Here is a 24,346-nt window from a genome sequence, read left to right as displayed (position 1 = left end):
TGATCCCTGGACTGGAGCACAATCCCCACCCTACTTGTTACTAACAACATGCATCTTGGTGTTGGGTGGAGTGTGGCTGCTATGCTGATAAGGAGATTCGAATGGCAAGTGAAGATGGATGAGTTCCAGATGAAAACTCTCAGGCAGTGTGCTGGGAGGCACAGCCAAGTCTCTAAGGATAAGGGCAATCCTAGAAATGTAATGTGGGAAGAAGACACAAGTGCTCCTAAAAGAATGGCATAGACACAAGAAGAATGGTTTCCATTTGGTCAAGGTGGATTGCCTGTGAATGGAGAGTTGATCCAAGGTTTGGTGTGAAGATGTGATTATCTTTGAGTCCTTCTTACCGAGCAGTACTTTGAAACAAAATGACATGACCAGAGCAGCGTGTTTACAATCTTACAATCGGATGCTGAGCTCTTTGAGGACAGACTGTCTTTAGCCTCTTTTCGTATCCTTTGCGCTTAGTGGAGTGCCTGGCACATAGTAGGTGCTTAATAAATGCTTATTGATTGATTAATCCCTTTGGATCATGGGCAGTAACTGAATGAAAATAGACTGGATGACTTAGGTGCATTGGAGCTGAATGGAGAGACCCATCTACAGCAAGATCTTCATCAAATGGATCTCAAGTGATCACATTCCTATTCTGAAGAAAGAGAGTAGGATCAACATGGGATCAGATGATTTAAAGCTAGAAGGATCCGTAGGTATCACCTAATGATAAGTGGCACATTCTATACATTATCTAATCGGAATCTCTCGGCAAACTTGTAAGGCAGTTTCTCTAAATATCCCCATTTCGTGGATGAGCAAACTGAAGCTCAGAGGTTCAATGACCTGTTCAGGTTCATATATCTAGTAAATAGAACATCACAGATTCAGGACTGGAAGGGACCTTGAAGAATACCAACCTCCTCATTTTGCAGCTGAGGAAACTGAGGCTCAGAGAATTTAAGTGACTCACTCAGAGTCACATAGCTAGTCCTCATTTGAGGCAGAACTTGAATGCAGAAGAACCTCTAGCCCAATCAGCTCATTTTACAGATGAGGAAGTTGAGATTCAGAGAAATGATGGGACTTGCTCAAGGCACACATTCACTTTAGTGTCAGAGGCAGGATTCGAACTCAGGTCTCACTGACTCTAAGTGCAGCACTCTAATCACTATATAGTATTCCCTCTGTAGAAAAGACAGGCTAAAGAGTTTCTGATTTTTTCCCCCACTAAAGGAAACAGGAACCACTGAGGATTTTTGAGCAGAGGAGTGATGTTTTCTGATCTGTACCCTAGGAAGGGGGAGCCAGTGAGAGAATGTGGAAAGAATGACACTGCCTGCTCCTATTTACCTCATTTCACAGAAGCCCAGGGAGAGAAATTAACTTGGTCAAAGACACCCAAATAGCATTCAATTGACAAATTTCAAAAGGTGCCTACTATGTACCAGGGATTATAATAGGTAATGGGGACACAAAGAAATAATGAACCAACCCCTGATTTTGAGGTCCTTATATTCTAACAAGTGAGAGAGCTGTAATATCGAACTCATGTCCCTTTCCCATTCTCTTTCCAGTGGCTATTTCCCCTCCCATTACACCACACTGCCTGAGGGCACCTTCTCAGTGTGTCTATTTCTACTAAGATCATTCCTGAACGTATCTAGCATAAACTACTTAAATACTCCTTGACTAGACCCTGGAATGAAAAGCAAAAAGGATAAATGTTGTTCTTTAATGTAAGGCTCCATGGAGAGGCATTATAGAATAATGGTTAGAGCTGGCTGCAGAGTCAGAAAGACCTAAGTAGACCTCCTACTAGCCCAAAGCAGCTCCTTAAGTGGAAGTTCAGTTGTTTTAGTCATGTCTCACTCTTTTTGACCCCATTTGGGGTTTCCTTGGCAAAGATACTAGAGTGGTTTGCCATTTCCTTCTCCAGCTCATTTTATAGATGAGGAAACTGAGGCAAACAGGCTTAAGTGACTTGTCCAGGGTCACACAGCTAGTAAGTATCTGCTACTGGATTTGAACTCTGGTCTTCCTTACTCCAGGATCAGTGTTCTATCCACTATGTCACCTAGCTGCCCTCTAAGTTGAATATAAGGTACCAATCCATTTGTCCAGATAAAGTTCCCCACTGGGATAAAATACAATTTGTAAGCATGGCATTCAGAGTGCTCCACAACTTACCACTCCAGGCTTACTCTACATCCTAACTTTCATGGAGTTGAGACATTCCAGCTAAACTAGATATTAGTGATTTCCAGAGTTGGCCCTGTCTTTCCCCCATCTCCATGCATTTACACAGACCAAGAGCCAAACCTGGGATGCTCACCGAGAGCTCATCTCTACCTTTCAGAAATCCTTATATTATTCAAGGTTCAGATCAGGAGTTACTTCTGTGATGTTCTCCCTGGGTGTCCCTAGTTAAAACTCTCTCTCCCCCTCCCTCCCTCACTATCAATCTATCTAAAGCATTTCTATACTTTAAAATTGGTTTCTACACATCAATTTTGTGAACTATCCAAGGACTATTATTTCCATTTCACTGATAGGAAAACAGCCCCAGAGAGGTTACTGTGAAGCTTGCAACCACACACTTAGGAGCTGGAGGGAGGCAGGGGGAGAGAAAGAGGGAGGAAGAGAGAAAGAGAGAGAGAGAAGAGAAAAGAGCATACACAGAGAAAGAGAGAGTCAGACAGTCAGACAGAGAGAGTCAGGGAGAGACAAGGAGAGAGAAAGTGAGAGAGAGACAAAGGGAGGAAAAGAGAGAGAGACAGGGAGAAAGAGAGAGAGAGAGAGAGAGAGAGAGAGAGAGAGAGAGAGAGAGAGAGAGAGAGAGAGAGAGAGAGAGAGAGAGAGAGAAAGAGAGAGAGAGAGAAGAGAGAGAGAGAATAGAGCGAAATATGGAAGAGATTTGCTATAAGCTCCACCACAAAGTCTTTGCCTTTGAATGACTCCCTACCTGCTGTTCCAGCTCCACCCCCATCATATTCTGGGATGGTTCAGGGTGACCTGTCTCTGGGAAACAGGGCCAGACAGACAGCATGCCTCCCATCAGTGACTCCAGTCTGATGGCTTGGCCAGGTTACTGTTAATCCACTTTACTACTTCTTTTCCCAAATTCAGGGAAGCAGTACAGTTTGGTGGAAAGAAGACTAATCTGGAAGACCTGCATTCAGATCCCACATTTGACATTTACTAACTGTGTGACTTTGGGCAAATCACTTCACTTCTGTCCGCCTCAGTTTCCTCATTTATAGAATGAAGGGGTTGGATTAAATTATTTTTGGGGCTTCTTACAGATTTAAATCTGCGACTTAAAATAGCCAGATATCACAAGGACCTGTCCAGGGGGAATCCAATTGTGAGGGTGAATACCCTTTACTCTCCAACTTTCTCTAAATAGCTGGGACCTTAGGGTCCTTATACTTCCTTATATACCCTTCCTTATACTACCAGTGTCTGAATGATGAATATCTCACTTTCTCAGACTCAGTCTGCCTACAAAGCCTAGGATTTTTATTACCAGACAACTATTACCAGGTGCTTAAAGATTTATCCTGAACAGTCAGAGAAAATAGGATATCCCAGAATCTAGAGATACAAGGATCTTTTGAGGTCACTTAGTTCCATTTTTCCCCTCCTAACTCCACACCCCATTTTTAAAGAGAAGGAAATAGGGAAGGAAGGAAATAAGCATTTATTAAGCTCCAACTAAGTGCCAGACAATGTCTTAATATTATCTTATTTGATCACAAATATTATTTCATTTGATCCTAAAAATAACCTTGGGAGGTGGATATTGCTCTTATCCCCATTCTACAGATGAAGAAACAAAGGTAGACAGAGAAAAAGTGACTTGGTCCAGGGTCACATAGCTAGCAAATGTTTGAGGCCAGAGTCAAACTCATGTCCTCTTGAAGCCCAGAGTATTACACCGCCTAGCTACAGAGGATGGTGATTGATGCTAAGACAAACAGGATAGGATTCGAATCTACCTCCTCTGATTACAGATCATAGATCTTCACATAACAAAAATGTTTTATCACCAAATATTGTTCTCCTTTGGTGCCACTCATCTTGAAAGCTTAGTCACAATTTAAATACAGTTTCCTCTCAAATAGCTGTCGCTGGTGTTTACACTCAAAGAGCAGCACCCCATAGGAGGTCAAGGGTGGAAAGAGCACTATGTTACATAGGGTAAGTCAAGAAAAAGAATGCAGTGGCTTACAGGACCGCAGATGTAAAGTGAAAAGAGAAATTAGCTACTCTAGGGATTCTTAACATGGTTCTATGGGTAAATTTCAAGGGGTTTAAAAATTTTTTGATAATTATATTTTGATACATTTGGTTTCTTTTGTAATCCTGTCTTATTTTACATGTTAAAAACATGATTTTGAGAAGAAGTCCACAGGTTGCCAAAGAGGTCCATGTCACAAAAATGGTTAAGAGCCTCTGACCTAGCCCAACTCCTTCTTTCACAGATGAGGAAATTGAGGCAACAAGGGGTTATAGAATTTGCCAAAGGCCATACAGTTAGTACCTCTCCGAGGCAGGATTTGAACTGAGCTTCTCAGAATCTAGAGCCAAATACTCTTTCCATCCAACGATACTGTATCCCATTGTGAGATTTCAGAGATGAAGGAAATTCAGAGCCATCTAATCCAACCTATTTTTGATCAAGAATCACCTCTTAAACTTTAGCAGTCAGTTTGCTATTCTCTTCCATTTTAGGATGAGTTCACCCTGTTCACATTCATAGTTATAGTTATTAATTTTACATCTCTCTTCATACAATTCTTTTGGACTTTTTCCTCTCTTTGCTCCCTGTCCTCTCTTTAAAAATAAAAGAGTGATGGGAAAAGTGTGCTTAGTATCTGTGCTCTATGCAATCAGCTTCCATCCTCCTGTTTTGATCTCTTCCCCTAGACTCCAGTCATCCTTTCCTTCCCCTTAACTCCTTCACAACCCCCACTTTGAGCTTAGCATATTTGTTACAAAGATCTTGTTTTTCTCCTTTTAAATGGAGGAGAAGGAAATAGATAGGAAGAGAAACTAAACTGAAAAAAAAATAAAATGGAAAAAATCACTGACAGTTAATCATCCAGCAACCACCTGAATGTCTTTGGTGAATGAGAACTCAGGAAACAAAGAATTCTGAGGTGTATATAGTCAGATGCTCTTCCAGGATGCTTCAGGGAAGGTCAGGCTGCCTTGGGGGTGGGGTAAGGAAAGAAGGCTATTGGTCACACCCTTTGGAATAGGACACTGGATGCCAAAAAGGCTCATGGCTGTGGAGTTGGAAGAGCTAACTACTCCATATATAGAAAGATGGAGGTTTCATTTTTGGACTCATTGTCTCATTATAAAGTCACTGGGATAGGTTGTGGGGTGGCTGGGTATGCAAAGAAGGAGCATGAAATGAGAGCTGATCTTTTGTAGGCTGAATTGTGCTCTCCCTCAGTGGCTGCCAAGTGAGTAGGCTGTGATGAAGAGTACTCTTTCTGTGCCTCCTGGAAATCATATGGTCCAGACCTTTAATTCTCAATTCTAAAGTGGCTTTGTAATTTAGTTCAACTTAATGAGACTTGGAAGACAGCCAGGATAATCACAAGAGACCCTTACTTTGGAATAGTTTGTCTCAACTGAATGTGCTAGCATAGGAACACTTGGGGAAGGGGTCTGCCGCTTTGGGGCAGTGAGATTGTTCTCTTGGGGGAAATGTTGCTTTGAATGTCAGCCAGCTCTCTTGTAGCCTGGACTAATCCCCTTTCTTTGCCTACCATGCCACTCCCATCCTGTGAATGGCTTGACCTGGATTTGGTCTCCATTTCAGTGGAAAAGGACCAGGTCAACTTAACTGTTGTATTTGAGTATTCTATTTTTAATCAACATATATTTAATAGGTGCTTCCCATGTGCCAGGCACTGTGCCAAGTTCTAAGAACTCAAAGAAAGACAAAACCAGTCCCTACCCTCAAGGAGCTCGCCTTCTAATGGGGGAAACCATAAGCTGACAACTATGTATGTACAAGATCTACACAGAGAAGATAGGTGGTGATCTCAGAAGAAAGGTCCCAACTGTGAGAGAGGACTAGGAAAGGTAGATGATGGGACTTGAGCTGAGTCTTAAAGGAAGCCAGGAAAATGGAGTAGTAGAAGTGAGAAGGCAGAGCACCCGGGAATGGAGGACACAGGATACAATGATTTGGAGACAGTCAATGTAGTGTTTTGTTTGAGGACCTGAAAGTAGTCCAGGGAGACACAGGCTCTCTTTGCTCCTGGGGGTAGGTGGGTGGAGAAGATGGCTTAGAAGCTCAGTGCCAAGTCACTGGGAGGGAGTGGGATGGAGGGAATCTCCCTCCCAAAACTACCCTGCATGCCTTTGGTAGGATTATATAACAGAATATAAACACAATAGAATATAAACATAATAGAATACAAACAGAGTAGAACATAAACTTTTTTGAGGGCAGAGACTTTCACTTCTTTCTGTTTCCAGTCCTTATGCACAGGGTCTGGTACACAGTAGGTACTTAGCAAATGCTTGTTGATTAATTGATTATACTCTTACTTTTGAGTGATGGGGGCTAGGGATGCAGATCTAGACATGGTTCATAGGACTATGCTTTGAGAACTAGAAAGAATCTCAGCAGCCATCTAGACCAAACTCATTTTATGGATGAAGAAACTGAGGACCAGGGAAGTGAAGGGACTTGCTTAGTACTACATGAATAGTAAACCTAAGAGGTGTTATTAGAACCCAGATCCTTAGACTACAAGAAGGCATTTGGTTCAACCATGCCTTGCCCTCGTAGTGGACGGTAGAAACACAGGAAATTAGAGGATCATAGTATTTCAGAGGTGGGACTTCAGGGTCCTTCTAGTCCAGCCCATACCTGAAAGAGAATTCCCCTTATCAATCAATGAACATTTATTAAGCATCTACCCCACGTCAGGCACTGTGCTAAGCACTGGGGATACAAAGAGACAAAAGAGAGCGCCTGCTCTTCAGGAGCTGACAAACAGTTATTTAGCCTAGACTTGCAGACTTCCAACAAAGGGGAACCCAACCCCAACTTCTGAAGAAGGCCTTTCTGAATGTCCCTCCTCTCCTTTTTCTCCCTTACTAAGGCCTTTTCTTTCACCGTACAGATCTCGAATGCATGTTGTCTCCTCTGTGAATGCCCAGAGAGGAGAGGCTATTTTTATCTTTCTTTCTATACCCAGAACTTAGCACATCTAAGAAATCACCAAATGACTGACTGACCCCATAGGAGTCAGCACCTTCCATTAATGGATAGCTTCTTAGGAAAGGTTTTCATATATCAGGCTTCTCATTCAGTTACAAACATAGCACAACAAACATTTATGAAGTTGCTTATTGTGTCACGAGCACTGTAGATCTCAGGGTAGGTTATTCATCTCCCTACAATATGCAGCCAGGGAGACCTGGGCAAACAGTACCACTAGGAGTTCCATGAAGGTGGGGACTTGTCTTTTGCCTTTCTTTCTATCCCTAGCACCTAGCACATACTCACCTGGCTGAGTATAATAGATGTTTAATAAAAACTTATTGACTGACTGATAGCCCTTTCCATTTGTGGATAGGTCTAAACATTAGGAAAATAATTTGTTTTTTTTCTGTAACAGGTCTCTCATCCTGTCTACTACATAAAAGAGAGGAGTATTAGGTGAATGTTAGTGCCCCCCAGTCACACACTATCCCCTTCTGCCTATCACAATGTCTCTTGCTGAGACCTACTTTCAGGGAACTTTCTAACTTTTCATGGGATATGGTTGAGCTGGTTGGCTACATGCCCAGGTAAGTGGGACAGGTAAACCTGATTTCTGGGTTGCCAGGCTGAAGTACACATGTCCACACACTTGTCACAGGGCTTACCTGTCTGCCTGGACTTCTGCATCCCTTGTCTCTACCTTGTGTGGCCGGCCTCCATTGATTTCTTTTTTGCCACTGGTGAGCAGGTTCAGTACTGGCTGGATTTCTCGGAGAAGGTCGTTGCTCTCACCTCCACCATGCAGGCCAGCCAGGGTACTTTTCTTTGCAGAGTCAGGTACCATGCCATTGGTTTGTGCCAGGGAATTGTCCTCTTGACCATTTTCCCTGGGGTGCTGAGGCACATTCCGGAGGGCCACAGCACTGTCTGGCCCTGGGAGCTGATCTTTGCTGGGTACAGCCTGGTGGGAGAGATCCACCATTTTGGCGGCCGGGCCTATGGGTCGGGTTACTCGGATGGTCTTGGGTGTCCCATCACCAGTGAACGTAGTCTCCAGGTGAGTAGTGAAGCCCTCGGGGCCCCTCAGGATGAGGACCACATGAGTCTCTGAGGCAATACTCCTCAGAACCTCCAGGGCACCATCATAGCTCATGTCCACCAAGGGCCGGCCATTGACTGCAAGGATAATATCTCCTGCCTGGATAAGACCACTCTGCTCAGCTGCCCCACCTCGGATCAGGTCAGATATAATCACTGGAGGCTTGTTAACCCGTTCTTTCACCAGGAATCCCAAGCCTCCCACTTTACGTTTGAACAGCCTTACAGAAATGACATTGGGTTGAATTTGTTGAACACTGAACATGTGGTCTTCCATTGTAACTTCAGAGATTGTAACTTCAGAGTATCTAGCCCAAAGAGTACAAGCCTTAGTGACCAGAGGTTTTTTCCCTCAGTGAAGGACACACTCTGGACCTCAAAAAAAAGGAGTCAAGAAGATGGATACTGCTGGGATTGGACTTATATGAGTCAGGCTCAGGAGAAGGATTGTTTCTTTGGCGTTTGAGTAATTGGTCTTGGATATCAACTGGTTCAGAGCATCTGGTGGCATCTATTCATACCAATCCCAATTTCTGTTGTGATTCATTGCTGCTCTCACTCTCTTGCTTTAAGGAAGGGATGGGTGACTTCTCCTGTGGGCTTCAGAACAGAAGAGAGGGTACGTCCCTGGAAGGAGATTCAGCCCCAAAGAAACAGATGCCAAGCCTGGTAATGCCACCCTGGCACAGAGAGCTGCTCTAGTGATGAGACATGCCAACTCCAGATCATTCCTCACTGTCAACTAGATGAGGGCAGAAACTTCTCTCATAGATGTGCCAGTAGATGAACTGTCAGGCTGAGAACAGACCGGTGCCTTCTTGAGCTAAAGACAGAGAGAAAAGGAAGGAGACAGAAAAAAGATACAGGAGATGGATGAGCATGGAAAATAAAAATGGGAAGCATAGACCTGAATAAGGTAGCCAGCAGACATTCCCATTGGGAATCTCAGGGCAGAGTTTTGAAGGCAGCTCAGAAAATGAGCCTACTCTCAAGGGGATTCCCTTTCCACACTACTGTAAATTACAGAATTTTATCTTCATGATCAGAGCTCTCTGTGACAAAAGGGTCTCCCTAGGGATGCCATTGACAGTCAGAACCAGAAATCAAATGGTGAAAAGCTTAAAGACCCTATTCCCCATCCTCTCTACAACCTTCCTGGACCCAACTTACATGTCTATAGTCTTTTCCCTTCTGCAGTAGAATAATCCTCCTGCACGGGACAAGTTCGCATTTACATGGCATACCCTATTCACTTTCTCTTGACCCAAGATGAGGTTCAACCGATTAATAAACATTTATTAAGCACCTACTATGTGCCAGGAACTATGCTAAGCATTGGGGATTCACAAAGAAACAAAAGAGCTGCCCTCAAGGAGCTTACACTCTAACGGGGGAGACAAAATGCAAATATATACAAAGCAAGCTCTACAGGATGGATAGGGAATCATTAAAAGGAAGAAGGTTCACACATGTTCTCCAGTCATTTTTTTTTTAGCATATGGGACATTCTTCTATAGTTTTCTTGATGTCAATAGTATTGCAAAGTCTATTCTTTTCTATCTGGCATGAATTCATTCACTTATAGTATGTAATGAATAGAAGACCTTATTCAATTCCTATGTCAAAAGCAGGAATTTCATAGGTACTTACAATTAATTTATTTAATCCTGGATACTGAAAGCCTTGAGGAGAAAAAAAAAGCCTGAAATAGACTTCACCTGAAATCCACTTCTCAGACTAAAAATGAAATACTATTGGCAATTTTCAAATAAATCATTTGCTAAGGGTCGGTAGGGCTTGGTTGATGGATTTATGGCTTTTAGCCCCCCTATTCCACCAGCCCTAAGATCGTATTCTTCATAGACCGAGAAGGAGCTGATGAAAGGCCCATATGCCACATTATTTGCCTGGTCATAAAACTCTGATAATAGGAAAAAATATACATTAAAAGAACGACATGGGCTTTTGTTGTTGTTGTGAGATATGTGGATTGTAGAGATCCAGAGAGAATTCATGTGACCTGTCAGAAGGGAAGGGATTTTGATGCCCTGAGAAACCAAGAAAATAGTTTTCTGATGGTGGGATGTGAGCACATTCTAAATATATCATCAGGTCAAATAAAACTACTCCTATAGCCATTATCTCTTGAATATAATAATAATTCACATTTACATGCATATTAAAGTTTACAAATTACTTTATATGCATTATCTCAGTTGAGCTTCAGTGAGGTAGGGTAACATTATTATTTGAGGTAGTGCTAATATTATAATTATTGTTATATACGTATAATATTATATATAACATATATACTATCATAATGTACTATTATACTTGGGTTCAAAGACCACTGCAGATGGTGATTGCAGCAGTGAAATTAAAAGACACTTTTTACTTCTAAGGAAAGTCATGGCAAATCTGAACAGCATACTAAAAATCAGAGCTATCACCTTGTCGACAAAGGTCTATGTGGTCAAAGCTTTGTTTTTTTCAGTGGTGATATATGGCTGTGAGAGTTGGACTATAAGGAAAGCTGAGAGCCACAGAATTGATGCTTTTGAATTATGGTGCTGGAGAAGACTTTTGAGAGTCCCTTGGACAGCAAGGAGATCAAATTAGCCTGTATGTAAAGAAATTAATTCAAACTGTTCATTGGAAGGTCAAATACTGAAACTAAAGCTTAAATACTTTGGCCACATAATGAGAAGATGGGACTCATTGAAAAGACCCTGATGTTGGGAAAGATTGAAGGCAAAAGGAGAAGGGGATGGAAGAGGATGAGATGGATGGATGGTGTCATAGAATAAACAGACATGAGCTTGGACATACTTTGGGAGATAATGGAGGATAGAAGGGCTTGGAGTGCTATGGTCCATGGGGTCACAAAGAGTGGAACATGACTGAATAATTGAATAACAATAGTAGGGGTTATTTTTATCCTCATTTTATAGATTAGGAAACTGAGGTTTGATGAAGATGACTATCTCAGGTCATCTAGCTATTAACTGCCAGAGGCAGGATGGGAATAAAGGTCTAATCCCAGTGGGAAGCTAGAGATTCTTTGTGTAAAACCTAAATTAGGCTGGATTAAGATGGCTACTGAACCTCCTTCCAATTCTTAGGTTGGTTATTCTGTGAGACTCAATGCTTATATTTTAGCCCTAAGTCAGGACAAATATGTGTGTGTGTTGTTTCTTGTGGGCATGTGTGTATGTGTGTGTGTGTGGTAGCATTATAGTGTATGTGAATGTGTATGATGTTTGTGTACAATGGGATTATGCTAGGGCTGCATGGTGTGAGTGTGTGAACATATGTTTTATGTGTGTTGTTGTTGTGTAGGAGGCTGCAAATCTTGACGTGTGCATGGGAATGTGTGATGAATGTATGGGATGAGTGGGTGGGTGGTTGCTGTGCATGAATGGGTGTGGGTGTATATATGGTCTAGTGGAGAAGATATTGTCTTTGGAATCAGAAGACCTAGGCTTAAAATCTCACTCTGTTCTCTCGTCTGTGTGATTTCCCTTCTCTGAACCTCAGTTTCCTCATTTGTGAAATTAAAGGATTGACCTAACTCTAAATCCTTGGGGATCTGGTGTGGGTCAGAGTTGGTCCAGATGGTGTGAGAGGGCGGTGGAAATAACCATTCCAATTCTTTCTCTCCCTTTAAGTCCTAGTTACATGCAAAGTAGTGCATTACTTCCTTCTGGGTGTCCTCTTAGCCAACCCAGTTGAGTGGGGAGCTCCCAGCTGCAGTGAATGACAGACACTCTTGTCCTCATCTTGCCTTCAGCTGTCTCACTAGGACTCAGACAGCTGACACATGACCCAATACCTGTGGGAACTGGAGGTTAGGATCAAGCCTTCTCCTTCCCCTCAGCCCAAGGGATCACCTTCTGGGTCAGACTGAGTCCCTGGTTTGTGTGTTCAGCCTCTCCCTTTGTGGGGCGTGTTATGTAATACTGCCAGCCCCTCTGTGTGGGAGATGGAATAATAAATATCCCAGGACCAGCCTGGTTTGTACTCTCCATCTGGCATCTCTGTGTGTGTTTCTCTCTGTGTTTTCATGCATCCCTTTCCTGCTGTGTCACTTCTCTGGTGTTTGTGTGTGTGCGTGAGAGCGCATTTGCACGTGTGCGTTTTCTCAGGCTCTCCTGAATATCTCTATCTATCCTTCGCTAGAGGTTCCAGAAGGACCAGAGAAATCCAGCAAATAGCAGCAGTCTCTTCCTGGCCATGGAATACTCATGCCCACCCTCCCTTATCTGTCTGCCATCCCAATTCCATCTGGAGACTCAGCTCATTACAGAGAAATTTTAAGATGTTTGGTTCCAGAGCCAAGCAGACAAGACCACAAAAGCCCCTTCAATAGTGCAAGTTGGGAATGTTATCTCTGTTCCTTTACTAAAGGAGAAATTTTGGGGCAAGTCTCACCCATGCTAATAGAGAGAAGGCTCTTATGTTCTCCTCCTCCACTCTGCCCATACTCCACTCCTTGGGCCAGAGTTGTCAAAAGGCAACATGGTGCCCAAGCTAGCAGCTAGCAAAATAGCTAGCATTTATTTAGTGCATTAAAAATATGATCTCATTTGATCCTCACAACCACCCTGGGCGATAGGTTTTATATCCATCTTATAGATGAAGAAATGAAGGCAGACAGAGGTTAAGAGGCTTGCCTGGAGTCACACAGGTAGTAAGCATCTGAGGTCAGATTTGAACTCAGGTCTTCCTGCCTCCAGTTCTTCTGTATGATTCCCTAAGTCACCTAGTTGCCCCTAATAGAAGTCACTGGTGATGCTTTGTACTGGATTTTTGCCTATGTGGTGGTAGGGGGTGAGGAAAGGGTATTTAGGCCCTAAATGTCTCTGCTTCACCTCTTTTCCTCACTAGACCCCCACCTCAAGCTGCTTTAGAGGGGTACAGCATTGGAGATTAGAGGACCAGGGTTTGAATTTAGACTCTGCCGGACTTCCTGTGTGACCTTTGGACAAGGCACATCACCCCTGTAGTGCTCATTGGAAAGCATGACAGAATGGATAGAGAGCTGTCTTTGAATTCAGGAAGCCTTGGGTTCAAGTCTAGTTTCTGACATATTCTTCATGTGTGACACTGGGCAAGTCACTTAGCCTCTCAATGTCCCAGGCAAATTTCTAAGGCTATAAGTTGCAAACAGGTGCAGGACAACTGGAGATGTATATTAGTAGAGGATGATGAAACAGCAACTAGCAATTTTAGTGCTTTAAGATTTGCAAAAAAATGTACAAATATGATCTCATTTTATATTCACAACACATCTTTGACATAGATGCTATTATTATCCCCCTTTTTACAGATTGGGAAACTGAGGCAGACAGTGCTGAAGTGACTTGCCCAGGGCCATATGTTGGTGTCTCAGGCAGGATTTTTGAATTCAGGTCTTCCTGTCTATAGAACTTACCCACTTTGCCACCTATACACACATACATGTCCACATACATACCCACATAAATACATGCATAGTACGTAACTATCTATAGACCTACATACACAAACATACTCATAAAAGGAGGGAGTTGAACTAGCTTTTCTCTGAGGTTTCCTCTGCTGCGGTCCTTCTAGAGTCTTTTCTAGCTCTAACAGCCTGCAATTTATTCCCAGGATCCTTGGCCTGGACAATTGCCTGAGACAAGTACAAGAATGTGAGGAGCGTGGATCTTTGCAAGGTATTTAACTGTATTGTCTAAAAAATTTCCTTTCAGATCTATGACCAATGAACATAGAAGGGATGGCCAGACTGTGAAGACCCATTGGGGGGAGTGGGGTAGGGGGATGGGTGGTAAGAATCCTCCCTTCCCTTTTCCTGTCCCTCCTCTCTGGCTGTTGCAAAATCCATCAAGGATAGTAGGCAATAGAAGATGTCACCACAAGAGATGCCCACCCCTTGTTTACTAAGGCAGCTGAAACACTCCCACAGTTTAAATGATATGGGAGTCAACAACTCTATTCTGTGGTATGGAAGACTTACCATCTGCCTTACTGTTGCCTCCTCACATGCCCTAGACTTCATCACCTTCCCTGGCTCTATGCCTTGTAATCTCTTTGCACTGCCATTCAGTCTACTTTTGTGATGTAAGTACCTCTGGGACTTTCCATCCACAGCACTGCTGCAACAGAATGACTTCCACCTTACAGAAAATCTTTGTATTTTTATGTCTTAGCTTCCCCAATTTGAGTTTGAACTTTGAAATTTTTAAAATTTTTTTCTTTCTCACGGTTAATTCCATTGGTTATAATTCCTCTTTACAACATGACTAATGTGAAAATATGCTTAATATAAATGAATATTAGATTGCAAGATGTCTTGGGGAGGGGGAGGGAAGGAAGGGCGAGGAAATGTAAAACTCAAAAGCTTATGGAATTGAATATTGTAAACTAAAAATAAATAAATAAATTTGTAAAAATTTATTTTGAGTTTAAATTCATAATTTAGAACAGTGCTTGGCATGCAGTGATTAATAAACACTTTTTCATTCATTCATTCATTCATTCATTCATTCATTCATTCATTCATTCATCTATGATCTCAGTAAGGGATGTCCTGACCTTAGTTATGAACCCTGGAAATAAGGGCAGAGGAAATGAAGGGCTTGAGTAGTTACATGGCCTTAATACTTCAAAATCTATGATTTCTTTGTGTGGGAATTCCCTTTACTGACACAGAGAGCAACCTAGAATCAGTCACAGAAGCTCATCTTTGCAAGAGAACTGGTACCTGAACAAAAATCTTCTGTATTGTTGCTGTTCAGTCATTTCAGACATGTCTGACACTTGTGACCCTTTTGGGAGTTTTTTTTTGGGCAGAGGTACTGAAGAGGTTTGCCATTTCCTTCTCCAGTTCATTTTGCAGATGAAGAAACTGAGGCAAACAGGGGTAAGTGACTCGCTCAAGGTCACACAGCTTGTAAGTGCCTGATGCCAGATTTGAGCTTGGGTCTTTCTGACTCTTAGCTCAGTCTCTATTCCAATCCACTGAATCACCTAGATCCCCTGTATGTAATATCCTACAAGTGGCAGTCTAACCTCTTCTTCGGGTTCACTACCTCTCAAGGCAGCCCATTCTACCATGCCTTAGTAGATGATCATTAAGAGTTCTCTTGGCTTAAAAAAAGGTCACTTGGCTGCAGCCCTCCTGGTGATGAGTCTCTGTGAGTTTGGGCTAGACTGGTCCTTGGATGTCAGACACAGTCTGTCACCAGCACTGCACTGGAAGCTTCTCCCACTGTGTGGGACTAGCCAGGGCTTGTGCTGTCTTGGCAGAGCCTTGGAGCCCAGGGTGACCTCCCTGCCATGACAAGGCATGGAGGAGGACCTTGGTGGAGGACAGTCATGCTTCTTTGGCAAAAATAAACCACAGGTCAACAGTCACTCTTCATTTGAAAATGGAAATCTTTACACAAAAGTGTTCAAAATTCCAAACAATCCTTTCTGTCATCTCAAAAAAAGTCAGAGTTCTTTAACAGATCCCAAACTACTAATTTTCAGTCTTTCCTCCAAGGAATATAACAACTAGGATCTGATGTTCCCTCTACCATGCTGGCAGCTCATTGCCACAGCCCTACAATTCTTCTGCCCCCACCCCCAAATCCTCAGAACAAGCAGGGGCCAGCCTAGTGATAGGGAGCTGGCAATGGCTGGGGAGTCAGTGGACCTGGGCTCCAATCTCATCTTCATTGTGGCTTATTGTGGCTTGGAGCAAGTCATTTATCCTCACTGGGTCCTGTCTGAAAAACAGGAGGGGTATGGGTTATATGGAACCTTACTGTTCTGTTAGTCTATAGTCTACAGCCCTCCCAGCCCTGACATTCCCTGTTTAAAGACCCCTCCCAGCTCTGACATTCTGTGACTTCAGTTAGTTCTTAACCTTTATTTTTTTTACTGTCCTGAACCTTTCTGACAGTCTGGGTCTGATCTAGAAAACATGAGAGGATTGGACTAGACTATTAAAGTCTCTTCCAGCTCTGATATTTTCTGTTATCTATAGACAACAGTCTATGGACTCAGAAAATTTTTTTTTTAATTTATAAAAGAAATGATAAATTTAAGTTAGGAGTCAATGAAAATGAAAGCTTTTTTTCCATTCCAAGTTCTCAGAACCTCTGAAATACCTCGAAGGAGTCCATAGACTATAGGTTTAGGACCTTTGTTCGAAAGGCTGTCCAAGCTCTCTCATTCTATGTTCTAAGGTTCCTTCTAGCTCTGTGTTCTAAGGGCCTTCCAAGACCTAACATTCCAAGTTCTGAAGCATCTTCTGGCTCTGATGTTCTGACATTTTATCTCTAGTTCTAAATTCTCATTTCTTCCTGAGCCTCAGTTTCCTTTTCTGTAAAATGAGGATGTTGGAATTGATGATATCTGAAGTGCCTTTGAGCTCCACACCAAAGGTCCCTTATTCCTGTGATTCCACTCTCTAGGGGGCTGATCTGATCAAGTTAGAGGGGGCTGTCGCTTGGTCCACCGATCCTTTCGTTTCCTTCTCACCTCCTGTTCCTTCTCATATCGTTCCTGCCCTTTGCTTGTTTTCTCCCTGAAGGGGCTGTAAGTTACTCAATCCAAGATTCCCAGAATTTCAAAGCTTTAAGGGACCTCAAAAGCCATTCAGTCCACCCCATGCCTGACCAACAAACCCAACTCCAGCATCCCTGAGAAATTAGTATCCTGCTTGTGAGAGGTGGATCTCCTCTAGAAGCAGCTAGATAGTATGGTGGACGGAGAGAATGGGAGTCGGAAAACCTTGAGTTCAAATCCTACCACAAACATTATTAGCAGTGCCACCCTGCTGGAAGTCCTTGATCTTCCATCTGGACCAGTTTCCTTAGCAATAAAAGGAGGATAATAATAGCTCCCAAAGGTGTTATGAGGATCCCATGAGGTAGTATTTGTACAGTGTCTGGAACATAGCATGGACTTAATAAATGTTTCCTTCCTTCCTTCCTTTCTCCAGGATAAACATCCTCAGTTCTTTCTATTGATACTTGGAGGGCATGATCCTGAGGGTCTTCACCTGGCTGCCCTCCACTGAACGGTCTAGAGTTCTCAGAACAGAACACAGTACTTCAGCTGTGAGTTGGCCAAGGCTGAGGACAGCAAGCCCATCACCTCCCCTGTTCTCTTTATGTTGCCCAGTCAGAGTGCATCAGCAAGTTGGTTATCAAAGGAACATTGTTCCCATCCAGATGGTAAATTGAATGAAATGTCCTTTAAAGCAATTCATGCTGAGGGCCCAAAATAAAAAGCCTCAGGTGCCATGAAACACTAGTTGACTCAGTTTCCAAATGGTTTGAATGATATTCAAACACTTCATCCTAGCAGCAAATTGGTACTCAGTGGTTTTCGGGAGTAGTGACTGATACAGATGATCGGTGCCATTTTCATGGTAGTTTGGAACATTTTGTCATTCTGTTACCCCTCCCAGAGGGAAGTGTCACTGGCCCATTTTATTGAGAGGGAGGAGGACAGTCCTACGGGCCATGTTTCATCTGTTTCCTGGGCGGTCTCTAATAAGAACTAGATTTGTTAAGCTCCTGTTTTACATTGGATACTTTTTCAAAAAGGTTTTCAAACCCTTTTCAAGTTGGGAAATTTTGGGTTTTCAAACTGAGTATTTTTTTTGAAAGGGTTTAAAAAAAGGGAGAGTGAGACATCGTCATTTTACACACAGAGAAAGAGAAAGGTCTAAGAGTGATTCGTAGATGTTTGGGATCCAAGCATCATTTCAATGATGACATATCTGTCTTGATACAATACCTGTGGACAGGGACTTTTTTTTTTGGTCAATGTACTCCCCGGGTAATTCCTGGCACATAGTAGGTGTTTAATGAATATTTACCATCTGATTAAGGGAATAAGTTAGGAAAATAAAAGCTTCAACAGCTTCCTAACCTACCAGCAGGGATTGATGGAATAACTAAGGCTATTTTCAAAGGGACGAAGAAAGAAGGGAGGGGAGGGAACAGGCAGACTTATAGTATCTACCATGTGCCAAGCACCATGTGCAGTGTTTTGCAAATAATTATCTCCTATGATCCTTCTAACAACCCTGTGAGATAAGTGCTATTATCATCCCCATTTTACAGTTGAGGAAACTGAGGCAAACAGAGATTAGCTGATTTGCCCAGAGTCACACAACTAGTAGGTGTCCGAGGGCAGATTAGAACTCAAGTCTTCTTGACTCCAGGCCCAGAACTCTACCCAATGTGCCACCTAGTTGCCTAACTGTAGATGTAATTACTGGTTAACTGGAAGATGGAATCAGACTGGGTCTATATGCGTGATTTCATTGTAGAAAGGGGAACAATTCATGTGGAAACTTCCCCTATTGATGCAGAACAGCAACCCTTGGGTCTTTTATGGTTTTAGAGATTTGTCTGAGAGGCCCTGAGAGGTTGAGAGATTTTTCTCTTGGTCAGACACACCTAGAATATGTCAGAAGCAGGATTTAAACTCAGATCTTTCTGTATTCAAGGTCTACTCTCAATTTGCAGATTAAAATGAGGAGTAGGACATCTGTCATTGTTGTTTAGTCATTAATCCCTTTTCTGAGCCTCAGTTTCCTCCTCTGTAAAAAGTGGGGATTGGAATAGATAATCTTGAAGGTAGGTCTCTTCCAGCTCCAAGTCTATGATCTGTGAGTATAAATATATGATACTGCATCCTATTTTCCTTTAAATTATCGATACTTACTACTTTAACAATTAGATGATAATTAGATATTTTCAATTTTCCCTTTTCCTTCCTGCCAAGCCAAAGAAAGGAAATGGTTCCATTTTATGGAAAAAATAGTTAGCCTGGAAAGATGAACAAGAAGGTAAATTCTGGAATTCTAGAAAATTATCCAGTAGCTAAAGTCCTGTAACATCAGAGCAGGAAGCAGTGACTTACTGGTGTTTTACAACTAATTCTCAAAATAAAAAATGATGCAGACATACATTTAAGTATAATTTGCATTATTAATACTTTCTCTACCACTTTCTTAAGTCTAGGAATCAACAAAATAATAAATTAAGCCTTGCGTTGTAATATTTGCCGATTTCTGAGGTACAGATGCTGACAATGAAAATTTAACAATTGAATCCCACAAGCTGTAGCATACCAATGACTGAAAGGGACTTTAGGAATTATCCATTCTGGCCCCCTACTTAACAGATAGGGAAACTGAGACCCAGTCAGAGAAAATGACTTGCCCAGCATTGTATAGCTATCTAGTGATGCAACTGGAAAATAGTTCTCCTTATTTCCTATTTCAAATGTCTCTCCTCAACTGTGCCATGAGATCCAGTCACTTGTTTCCTGATGTCTTATTTCAGATGAGAAAGGTTTGGTGTGCTCAGAGTTTTAGCACTCATTCAGTGAATTCTAGAGACCTTTTAATGGACATGGCTGAATATCAGTCCTATTCTACCTGGTCCATGAGAATGCCCAGTTCCTGGCTCAGTGATTTGCCTTTAGTCTCATAAGAGATAACACCATCTTTACCTGTCACCTTTACAGTTTACATAGTGACCACTAGCACATCTCCCAGCCAGCCATGTAGTAACATGACCAAATCTGATTGGGGTCTACAGAACAGAGGCTCGTAGAGTACCTCCTTCCCTGCTGCCATTCCAATACCCTTTACCAAACTGTACCACAACAGAATCACAGATTTTCAGAGCTGGAAAGGCCCTCAGTGACCACTGAGTCCAGCCTGTAACTGAACAAGAAATTCCCAGACAACAACCATCTCAAGTGGACATCCAGGCTCTACTTGAATGACTAAAGTGAGGGATAACCCACAGTTTTCCAAGGCATCCACTTCATTTTTAGACAACTGTAATTGGGAGGAAATTTTTCCTTATGTAAAGCCTAATTCAGCCTTTCTGCAACTTCTACTCATTGCTTCTAGTTTCTGGATAACACCCCTTTGAATACTAGAAGACATCTCAAGCCTTACCTGGTCTTTTCTTCTTCAGGTTAAACATTCCAGGCTCCCTTAAACAAACTTCCTATGACAGGTTTTGAACCATTCTGATCACCCTTCAGTGGGTAGTACCCTTCTGGTCTCTGACTATGCCAGTTGAAGACAAGGGCATGTGAATATCCTTTCTAAAAATGTATCTCCTAGAGCTGAATTCAGGACACCAGATGGGGTCTTACTAAGGCAGAAGGCACCAGGAGAATCCGATCCTTCTATCTGAACGCTAACACTAAAGCAGTCTAATATCACATTTAAAGAGAGGCTAACACATGACTATACTGGTTAATATGAAAAGATTATGATTATGATTGATATTAGTATTTGTATCAATATTAACCTGTATCACATTAAAAGTGACTAATTCCTACATGAATGTTGTGGTTAATATTAATTATATGATATTAATATTAATTATTCTCACATTAAAAAGGGGCTAGCCACTTGATGACTGACACAGTTAGATCCTAGGATCCTAGACTGAATGGCTCTTTGTAGGGCAGGGATTGTGTCCTTATTTTTCTTTGTATCCCCAGTATTTAGTCTAGGGCTTGGAAGAATGTAAGTGCTTAATATATGCTAGGTGACTGATTCACCAGAGCTTGGGGCAGAACTTTAGTGGCAATCTAATCCACCCTCTTCATTTTACTGAGGAGGAAACCAAGCTGAGGCCCAGACAACCGATGTGACTTGTCCAAGGTCACTCAGCTTGTGTTCTTTCCACTGCATCTCTATAGCAAAATGTGCAACAGGACCAAGAATATGGCAGATACTCAACAAATTAAATTTAGCTCATGATCAAATTAGATTATTTTTTTGTGAAAGGCTAAGTTAAGTGTCATCCAGTACGCACTAAATAAAACACACTAAATAAGTACACGAAATAAATACAAATACGTATTCTCTTCCCCACTCAGGATCTGACGATCTGTTTCATTTTTCCTTTGTACACCCAGCAAACTTGGCAGCTAGGTGGTATGGTGGATCGAGCGCTGGCTCTGAAATTAGGAAGATTCATCTTCCCAAGTTCAAATCCGGCCTCAGACACTTACTAGTTGAGTGACCCTGGGCAAGTCATTTAACTGTATTTGCCTCAGTTTTCTCATCTGCAAAATGAGCTGGAGAAGGAAGTGGCAAATCATTGCCAAGAAAACCTCCAATGGAGTCACAAAGAGTTGGATACAGCTGAAAATGACTAAACAGCATCCAGCACCTAATGCACAGTCTGGCACTTATATGATTGTTAGCAGTTTTGTGACATAGTAGGTAAGAGTGATGGACTTGGAGTCAGGAAGATCTGGGTTGAATCCTGTTTCAGATGCTTAATTAGCTGTGTGACCCTGGGCAAATCACTTAACTTCTTCCAGCCTCAGTTTCCTCAACTGTAAAATGGGGATAGCATTATCAATGACCTTTCACAGGACTGTTGTGAAGATCAAATGAGATAAAATGTAAAGTGCTTAGGAAATCTTAATGTACTGTAATAAATGCCAGCTATCACTATTATTATCATTGCTGCTGTTGTCAAATTGAATTTCACAGATAAGGCTCAGAGCAGGAAAGTGACTTGTCCAAAGTCACATAGGTTGTATGTAGTAGAGCCAGGACTCAAACCCAGGTCTTCTGTCTCCATGTCTAGTGTTCCTCCTACCACTCCACCCTGCTGATGTGCCCACAAATAAGGGAGAGCGAGATACAGACATTGGAAAGATGCAAAACAAGTGTTGTGGGATTTCAGAGGAAGCAAAAATCTATTTCAGCTAGGGGCAATCAAGGAAAGCTGGGCAGGCTTTCCAGGACGGGGACTGTAATTATTGGAAATGATGTGGGCAAGGGCAGGCGAGTGGGTAAGAAACTGGACATCAATGGGGAAGCAAGGAGTCTGGGTTGGCTGGAAGGCTGGGCACTTGAAGATGAGTCCTATGAGATACAGACCGATTGTTGACCTAACACTGAAACTATTTCAACAGATTATCTAATTGCCTCCCACCTCCTTAGCTAATTGGATGCTATCAGATGAAGAGTTGGCTGTACAAAACAAATGTACTTTTGAGTCAATTTTCTGGGAGAGATTCAAAATCCAGGCTAAAATTTAGAGGCTCCTACCTGTTTTGAGATTTTAACTCCCTTTTGCTTTGTGATGGATTTTGGGTTACTCTTCCCCTTTCTCCTAAAGGACTGAATAGTGTGGACTTGTTTCTGAACTCTAAGTGAACTTTTGTCTAGTATGGAGGTAGTTTGGAAAGGTTGTGGCAGAGATGCCCTAGGGTGGTCCAGGCTAGAGTTTCCCTTCTCAGTTCTTTTCTGATGAATGTGTATGCCAATATAACAAAAAAACTTGTTTATTTTCTTCTTATGTAAAACCATTCCTCTCCCATCCTTATTACAACTCCAAAAAGTAAGCATAAATACCTCACTGGTGGAGACTAGATATAGTGATGCTACTGTTGAATCATTTCAGTGGTGTCTGACTCTTCATGACCCAATTTGGGATTTTCTTGGCAAAGATACTACAGTGGTTTGCCATTTTATTTCTCCAGCTTATTTTACAGATGAGGAAACTGAGACAAAATGACTTGTCCAAGGTCACAGAGCTAGTGTCTGAGGCAGGATTTGAACTCAGGTCGTCCTGACTCCAGACCTGGCACTCTATCGTCTGTGCCACTCAGCTGCCTGAGACATCTTCATACCACTAATAATAATGCCTAGATAGGATCAGTGAAGAAGAAAATGCATGTTTCTGATAAAATTCACTGAAGCTAGATGTTTAAAAAACAATTTTGGAAAGCCCCCGAGCTTAAAGGTATCAAAAGAATAAATAAAACCAGTGATGGAGAAGACAGCTTAGGAACATATTCCTGGAATAAACTTCAAACCAATATCTTCTTCAAGTATTTGTTGGGCCGTCAAGATTTATTCCCCTTGGCCCCAAAAGGCAGAGCCAGAAGAAACTGGGGGAAATAATAAAGAGAGAGACAGGTATGGGATCAGAATTATAGAATTTCAGAGTTGGAAGGGAGACTTTAGAGTGAGGTTATTTGCCCCAACTTGAAATAAGACCTCTTCTACATCATGACCCAGTAAATGAGGTCATCTTTGCTTGAAGAACTCCAATGAAGGAGGAGTTCATTACCTCCTAAGATAGCCCATTCTACCTTTCTAAATCTCTCTATGTACCTGCCATCCACTGCTCCTAGGTCTGGCTTCCAGGGTCAAACAGAATAACTTGAATCCCTCTTATTCATGATAGCCTTTCAAATACCTGAATACAATGAAGCAGTGTGGTATAATATACAGGATGCTGAAATTGGACTGGGGAAGATCAGTGTTCAGATTCTACCTCAGACACATATTTACTAGCTGTGTGACTCTGGGTAAATCCCCTAATTTATCTGAGTCACAGTTTCACCGTATGTGAAATGAGAGGGTTGGACTCAGTCACCTCTGAGTTTCCTTTCAGCTCCAAATTCATGATCCTATGAACAAACAGATTCTCCCTAAGTATATTCTCCAGGCTAAACACTATTCCCCCTGTCTCCTCCCCAAGTCCTGCTTCTCAACCATTCCTTATAAAGTGTGATGCCAAGAGCCATCAGTACCCTTGTTAGATGGCTCCAGACACTCTCCACTCAATATCCTTCCTATGTAATGTCATGAAAACCTAGTGACATTTAAAGCTGCCTAAAAGTGGACTAGGCTGCTTGGGGAGGTAGTGGGTTCTTACTCACTGGGGGCTTTTGAGAAAAGGCTGGATGGTGGATTGTTGGGCATGCTGCACAGGGATGAGTCTGATGAGCCACTTTGAGATCCTATGATCTCAATTTCTCAGAGCCCTAGAGTCTATTCTTCTGCTGACAGGAGGAAGCATCACTGGCTCCGTGGTTAATGTCCCTGATGCAACCAGAATGAGAGAAAAGGCTCAATTAGGACCCTAAACAGCAATAAATGACATTGTCACTGGTTTTCATAGAGAAGAATGACTCACAGCCCTAATTAAAATGCCGAGGGAAAACATAAAGAAAGACGTC

General features: G+C 42.2%; 1 protein-coding gene across 8 annotated transcripts in view; it reads right to left on the bottom strand.

The window, feature by feature from the left end:
* Nucleotides 1–24,346, bottom strand: part of NOS1 (nitric oxide synthase 1) — a 249,654-nt gene that overhangs the window by 103,669 nt on the left and 121,639 nt on the right. For 6 of the 8 annotated variants that reach the window (XM_072600318.1, XM_072600317.1, XM_072600316.1 and 3 more), the window contains one exon: nt 7,900–9,155. The exons of the other annotated variants lie outside the window; for them this stretch is intronic. In XM_072600318.1, the coding sequence (XP_072456419.1) occupies nt 7,900–8,609 (710 nt within the window). In that variant the 5' untranslated portion in view covers nt 8,610–9,155. The remainder of the gene's footprint in view (nt 1–7,899; nt 9,156–24,346) is intronic. 8 annotated transcript variants of the gene reach the window in all.

This window comes from Notamacropus eugenii, chromosome 4 (genome assembly GCF_028372415.1).
Source record: "Notamacropus eugenii isolate mMacEug1 chromosome 4, mMacEug1.pri_v2, whole genome shotgun sequence".
NCBI lineage: Eukaryota > Metazoa > Chordata > Mammalia > Diprotodontia > Macropodidae > Notamacropus > Notamacropus eugenii.
Note: the sequence above shows the minus strand (reverse complement) of the source record. Positions and strands in the feature narration are given on the sequence as shown.